At 39.5% G+C, this 7,500-nt stretch overlaps 1 protein-coding gene and 1 long non-coding RNA gene across 2 annotated transcripts in view; one reads left to right on the top strand and one right to left on the bottom strand.

The window, feature by feature from the left end:
* LOC137974195 (uncharacterized) overlaps nucleotides 1-7,500 on the bottom strand; it is a 50,910-nt gene that overhangs the window by 39,002 nt on the left and 4,408 nt on the right. Inside the window, exon 2 of the mRNA XM_068821079.1 lies at nucleotides 1,870-2,134. Within this exon, the coding sequence (XP_068677180.1) occupies nucleotides 1,870-2,134 (265 nt within the window). The remainder of the gene's footprint in view (nucleotides 1-1,869; nucleotides 2,135-7,500) is intronic.
* The window catches only part of LOC137972391 (uncharacterized), a 5,756-nt gene continuing 2,636 nt past the window's right edge, over nucleotides 4,381-7,500 (top strand). The window contains exons 1-2 of the long non-coding RNA XR_011117110.1: nucleotides 4,381-4,496; nucleotides 5,663-5,772. This is a non-coding gene — a long non-coding RNA (uncharacterized lncRNA). The remainder of the gene's footprint in view (nucleotides 4,497-5,662; nucleotides 5,773-7,500) is intronic.

Below are 7,500 nucleotides of genomic sequence, written 5' to 3' on the forward strand. Positions count from 1 at the left end.
CCAAGGTGAAGCAAGTCACCGACCCAAAAAAAAGGAACTGCGTCCAATCTCTCTCACGTCTACCCTCTCGAAAATATCTGAGGATTTTATTGTTTCTGATTACATAAAACCTGCCCTAGAGAGCCTAGTTGACTCCAACCAGTTTGGTACCATATCTGGTTCTTCAACCGTGTTGGCACTTATTAGTATGATTCATAAGTGGCTCGAAGCAACGGATGGTAACGGTGCTTCTGTGCGTGTCCTTCTCTTTGATTATCGAAAGGCCTTTGACCTCATAGACCACAAGAGTTTGGTCAACAAATTGAAGCGGGTCAATATTCCTAATAGTGTAATCAACTGGGTGATTGACTTCCTGTCAGGAAGATCTCAAAGAGTCAAACTTGGGAAGGACTGCGTTTCAGAGTGCCGGGCACAGTGCCGTCTGGAGTGCCACAGGGGACAAAGTTGGGTCCCTGGCTCTTTCTCTTGATGATTAATGACTTGACTGTCCCAAGTATCTTCAACATGTGGAAATATGTTGATGATACTACGGTATCAGAGAACATACATAAAGGCCAACAGAGCAAGTCACAAGAAGCAGTAGATGCAATCTACGATTGGTCCAAGGAAAATTTGTTCCAGCTTAATGGCGAGAAGACTAAAGAGTTAGTTATATCCTTCAGTCGTGACTCCCCGCAATTCCCTAGGGTTTGCATAGACGGAACTCCTATCAAAACCATACAGAGCACAAAGCTACTCGGCTTGACAATCAATAATACGCTAACGTGGAACGACCATATAGAAGAACTTGTTAAAAAAGCGTCTAAGAATCTGTACTTTCTTATTCAACTTAAGCGTGCGCACGTTCCTACTTCAGATCTTGTAACATATTTTTGCGCATGTATCAGGTCTTCACTAGATTACGCTTGTCCTGTTTTCCATTACAGTTTACCAAAGTATCTACAAGTCGAGCTCGAAAGAGTGCAAAGGAGGGCCCTATCATGCATTTTTCCCAGGGTGCACTACTCGGACGCCCTTCAGTTAGCAGGGCTTGAGTCCATGAGGGCCCACCAGGAAAAGTTAACAAAACACCTGTTTAAGTCTATCGTTAATGATCCACGGAGTAAGATTACCAGCCTCCTGCCTCCCTCAGTTTCTATCTCATATGAGCTGAGAAGGCAGAGGAGGTTTGCCACGCCTCTTGTAAAGACAAATAGATTTGCAAATTCATTCATAGTTAAGAATGCGAGGGAAGCATTTAAGTAATTTCTGAGAGTAGTCGCTTTGTAATTTTATAATAGTAGTAGTTTTAAATCATTTCTTATATTTCTTACTTGTAAAGAGGCGCAATTCAGTTTTTATTTAATGCAATGTTTTTCTTAATAAACACACAGTCTGTCTGTCTGTCTGTCTGTCTGTCATAAAGCAGAACTAAGCTTGTTTAGTAAGCTAAGTTGCACTGTCGTATATGTATGAACATGTAAAATGAAATCCTGTCTTTTTAAATTCCAAAAGCATTAGATAGTTTCGCTGGGAAGAGGTGTATCAAACAAGAGAACAAGAAAGGTGAACAGGAAATAGTAAACAATGGGCCCTTTGCAGGTCAGTGATCACATGGTACAAAAACCGCCATACTGGGACGCAAATTGCGCACTGGGACATCTTAAACAAAGCAAGATAAATTTAAATTTTCTTTGTTTTAGATGTCCCAGTGGGCAATTTGCGTCCCAGTATGGCGGTTTTTGTACCATGTGATCATTAACCTGCAAAGGGCCCATTTTAGCCGTCATGGTTTGGAAATGATATGGAGAGGGAAATACTCTATGGAGGGAGACACAAGCATATTTATTCAGAGCAGCTATACAGTAGTCTGACAGTACAGTATGTTACCTATAGTTTTGTCTCCACCAAGATGAACTTGGATTTCCTTTGAGGCATGACGAAACAACTCAAGAAATTCACCAGGTCGCCACTCCTTCCCCCGCTCCAGTAGGCACACAGCTTGGCCAGCTCTGGCACAACGGCTAGCTGCAATAGAGCCGCCATAGCCTGAACCAACGACCAATACATCATACCGTGGTTTTATGGATGCGTCATCCAAGGACAACTTAGGAAATGCAGGTTTAACCTTTTCTGGTCGTCTGTTCACAGGTCGCTAGATATAAAACGAATTTCAGATTAATAGAGCTTTAAAGTCTAAAGCGTCAAAGGGACGAGGCGGGCGAGAGAGACGCCTCGTCCCTTTGGCGGGTTTGGGCGAGGAGACGGCTAATACTTCAGACCGTGATAGAGCTCAAAAATTACAATTTGAACGCTGGCAGAATGGAACAAGACAAAGGAACACTTCCTTTGGCGATTGTCAGGAGATCTAGATTTTGCAATTAGCAAAGAAAGAAAAGTAAAGAACCTTCATTTATACACGGCGATATTTAAAGTTTGACGCTTGTGGGGCCATGATAAGAAAGCAACAATGAATTCAAATAAACACTGAGAACAATGTCGAGAGCCCCTACCCCTTCACAGTCTATTTTATGGCCAATTACAGACCCCATCTTAGTCACTTTTGGATAAATGTAATTTTAGCAACCCCAACTTAGTCACTTTCTGAATAAACCTTACATGAAGTCTTTTCAATTGTAATTTCAAAAGGGAGTCAAGAGAAAATGAGATGACGGAATCTAACGCGACTAGTAATCATTAAATCAACAAGTGAACGCTACAGTTCTTTCTGTAACAACCTTTTTTTACCACCAATCTTTCCACTTTTAAATCCCTCAAGCCAGAATTTTCTTGCCCCGAAAATCCCGACAATTTGCTATCCCATAAACTCAAATACCAAACATTGGAATCAGCTGTTGTTATGATGTACAAATCTAATCTTTACATGGGATGACCCCTGAATATCTGAGTTCTAGATTTGTTTTTTGAAACGACGTAACATGATATCGATTAAGGAATAATGAAAATAGATTGGCTCTTCCGCAACCCCGCACCAATTATTCAAAGAAGGGTTTCTCTTACAACCAAGCCAGGTTGTGGAACAGCCTATTCAGTGACCTTCGTGCAGCAACATCTTTACGTGACTTTAAATTTTATCTACTTCACCACAGTTTTGAATGAGTTTTACACGGCATCCTTGTAAAGCAGCTTTTAGTATTTAGTTAATAGTATTTTAGGTTAGTTTAGTTATAATTTTTATCTTTTATCTCTTTATAACTTATAAAGGTTGATCTCTGCTGAAGGATTTACCGTGTATAAATGAAGTTACTCCCACCCCCGGGGGGTGAAGAGTCCGAACTGGAAAGAGAAACCAGTTCGGGCTTTTTACAAGACGTGGTGGAGGTGAATTTCGGACCACCGAAAACGAATACATTGTTGGTGGACGGAGCGGGATTTGAATGCGAAACATTTCTGTGTAAATCCAGCATTCCAACCATAGGGCCACGCTGCCATTCTGATTTTGGGAAAAAAACTATGTTTAAATCATCGACATTTGGCTTAATGAGTGCAAATCAAAATGCAGAATCCAATGGGAGATCCCGGGGTTTCCCTCGAAAAGCTGAGAAGACCCTGGGAAATGCCGTTACTTTACCGTTAGTTAGGGTTTTTATCGCCACGGTGGTCCCAACGGGGCTCGAAATCCCTTTGGAGCCACCTGAATTTTTCAGATGACTGTATAGACAATTGCTAAATTTGTCCAGCTAAAGTGCGAGAATCACTTCACTCTTCGTCTAATAATATGTCTACATACAGTCACAAAACAAAGTGAGGCAAGGTCATAAAAAATTCGTAAGTAGTGTGCTGTAGACAGTATATTGTAAGTAAGGCTTTTTGAGTTGGGTAAATGTGTTGTTTACAAGATACAGAAAGTAATTAAGAAAAAGGTTTTTTTGCGAGGAAACCAAGTTTCATCGGGGCAAAACAATTAATCCATTCGCCCTTGTTGGATGATACGAGATCACTTATAGCCAACCTGGGGCGTTTTCCATTTACAAAAAATTTCCATCGGGTGAAAAACTTGTTCCAGTTAACTCAGGTCCGTTCGCCGCCCAGTGATTGCGATTTTACGCCCCAAAATTTAAAAATGTGGCCGTGAATAGCCTGTCGGGTGTTAAGACCTTTCAAAAGTTGTAAATGGAACACACATTTCCATCGGAAAGTTTCCAACGGGAAAACAGGACTACCTTTTCAGAAGTTCCGTTTATTCCGGAAATTTTCCAATGGAACGAACCAAAAACGCGTGTTCCATTTACATCCCAACCGGAATTTCCGGAATTTCTTGGTAAATGGAAAACGCACCTGGTGCTACACGCCTCGTTGGCTACTTACCATTTCCCATCCAACACGGGCTCGTGGAATGAGCGGGGATTGGTGAAAAAGGTCTACATGCATGATTAACATCAAGGGCATATTTTTCGCAAGGAACTCGTCGCTTCAATGTCTTGCATAGTACGGTTTCTCTGACTATCATTAGAAATTACTGAGATAATTTTTAATCGACTTGAATGGAGTTTGGGGTGAGAAAATATCATCGTCATAATTTATAATTTTCTTTAGTTCATCATGACCCTACTGAAGTTATTTAGATTTTAGATTGCATCATCTGTATTGTTATCATGTTATTCTGATGTCTGATTTTACACCCAACTGATTGTTATTTGACAGTTAGCATAAACGCAATTAGCAAAGAAAGCATTTTCGATCAAACTCTCGTTGAACGAGGTGAAAGTAAAGCTTCTTTTGGTTTATTATTATTTTTTAAAATGCCGGTCTTTGACAATTTCTTACGCAAAGCATTACCCTGGTGCAGACTGGAAGATTGTGATACATGTTTTAAAAAATGTTCTCATTTTCACGTGGGGCGTAAATGCTGAAGTTAACTGTTCATTAAGTTTGATGCATATAATCTTTGCAAACCACTGTCAGCGAGGAACCAGGCTCTTTTTCACAAAATTCAGGAAATTTTCAAAAAAAGAACATGGTGGAGAAAACTGTCCATGGACAGACTTGCAGATGGAAGGTTTGTGAAGCTTGAGTTGCTTTAAAATTTCCACTTGTATAGTGCAGTTTATGACTGATTCAATAAACATTCACTGTCTGGGCCACAGAACTTGGAGCTACAAACTCAAACATGAATGAGTACGAGAACATTCCTTTGTTGGTAGCATGCACCTTATAGCGACCATAATTATTATTTTATATAATTTGTTTTAGCAAAAATTACAGCACAGTAGCCTGAAATGTCAGTCGTCTCCCGCCCTCAGCCCGGGGAAGGCTGAGGGCGGGAGACGACTGACATTTCAGGCTAACAGCCCAGCTACAAGTACTGTAACTTTCAAGCTTGTGGAATCATGTTGACCGTGCAGGCATCCCTTTTTACCACCACATTTTTTCTGTTTATATATCTGCATGAACCCTGGATCAAATTAAGATTGTGCCATATTTTGAACATCCACAAATAAACATTTCAAGAATACTTTCTTAGATCTATGCTGACAGGTGTCCCAGTCAGGCTGTTATTCCATGCAGAAAAGATTTGTTGGCAACTAGTATTAAGTTATTGTTGTACTAAAATCCTAGGATATCAGCTGGGGCCATGAAGTGCTCTTACTTTTAGCTCACGTAAGAAGACGTGATGTTAACTAATAAGGTATAACTTTCATTTTTCTCTCCACCTCAACAGCTCAATACCTTCGTTATTTCAAGACTATTACAGAAAGGAACCAACACATACAGACTGGAACTAATGAAAAGCATAAGGAGGTCTGCCAAATAACAAGGCGTCTTTCAAGTGTAAGTTTTGTTTGCAGCCATAATTTTAGTCTTGGATCAGGCAGATATGCAGATAGAGGATGGTGTTATTTGATGAGGCCAAGGCGGTTATCACCATCTGAGATCTGTCTAATTCCTCATATCATACGAAAGCCACATAAGGGAATTCAATAGTTTTGTTATAATTAGTATAATTACATAGGTGATTATTGAACATTCTCTGCCATGATTGGTTGCACTTAAGGTTATTATTACCCAATAATCACCTGAGCGTTTTTGTTTTCAAAATGGCTGCAAGCCGTTTTGTTGAGGTGGCAGACAAAGAAATTAATTGTTTTAACCCTTTCACCCCTAAACTGGCCTAATTAAACTGGCCATACTTAATTTTTTTCTCTCCAACGCTAGAGTATTTTACTCGTCAGATGGCCAGTAGTCAATGCGTTAAAGAATATATGTTTCTGCTTAGAGAAATGATATGAATAAATGTAGTTGTAAGAAATGTTTTTTAATTGACACTTTAACCTATTGTGGTGTTCAACCGTCAGAGTGGGTCCGTGTCTTTTTAAATCGCGAAAGAGCAGTTCGAAAGAGCTTTTGACCTCATATTTGTCAACATTTTTTGGTGGTAGACAGAAACGTAAACCTCTTCCAAGAACACTTTTCTCTGTTTCCGTTAAAGGGGCTAGGTCACACAATTTTAGGCAATTTGAGCACTGATCGAATAGTCATAGAATTAACTAAAATATCAAAATAACTGTTCAAAACTATAGAAGAACTCTAACAAAACACAGGGAAGCCAAGAAGGGCCATGGATGGACAAAACTGGAGAGGATTGAAATGGATTGAATTTGGGTAAATTTGAAAAACGTCGGCCCACCTTTTTTCAAATTTACATCAGTCTATATCAAAATGTCAGTTACACAGCTGGAAAATCATTCTCAGTTGTTACGTGGCCGTGATTTTCAAATGAAAGACTCTTGCTCTGCCAATTTGGCGTTTAGAGCTCATAATTAACAAAATTAAACAAAATTACCTAAAATAGCGTGACCTAGCCCCTTTAACACATGATGCGAATAATTGAAAATGATTGAGTCATTGTCCATGTTTGAGAGTTGTGGTATTCCTTTCTTCCGTTTTAGAACATTGAACTTTTTGTCCAGTTTCTTAGACAGGCGATTTTGCCTCAATGGTAGAGCAAGTGTGATTCAGGTCAAGAGGTGACAAGGTTTCCTGAAGTCGGCAAAATCGTCAAAATTGAAAGATCGCCTGTCTAAGAAATTGGACAAAAAGTTCAATGTTCTAAAACGGAAGTAAGGAATACAACAGCATGTTGCCGACTTCAGGAAACCTTGTCACCTCTTGACCTGAATCACACTTGCTCTACCATTGAGGCAAAATTGTCAAAATCGAAAGATCGCCTGTCTAAGAAATTGGACAAAAAGTTCAATGTTCTAAAATGGAAGAAAGGAATACCACTGCTCTCAAACTTGGGCAATGACTCAATCATTTTCAATTATTCGCATCGTGTGTTAACGGAAACAGAGAAAAGTGTTCTTGCAAGAGGTTTACGTTTCAGTCTACCACCAAAAAATGTTGACAAATATGAGGTCAAAAGCTCTTTCGAACTGCTATTTCTTGATTTAAAAACACACGGACCCACTCTGACGGTTGAAAACGAGGATAGGTTAAAGTGTCAATTAAAAAATATTTCTTACAACTGCATTCAAGAATATGGATACTTTTTAAAAT

Source organism: Montipora foliosa, chromosome 10 (assembly GCF_036669935.1).
Source record: "Montipora foliosa isolate CH-2021 chromosome 10, ASM3666993v2, whole genome shotgun sequence".
Lineage (NCBI taxonomy): Eukaryota > Metazoa > Cnidaria > Anthozoa > Scleractinia > Acroporidae > Montipora > Montipora foliosa.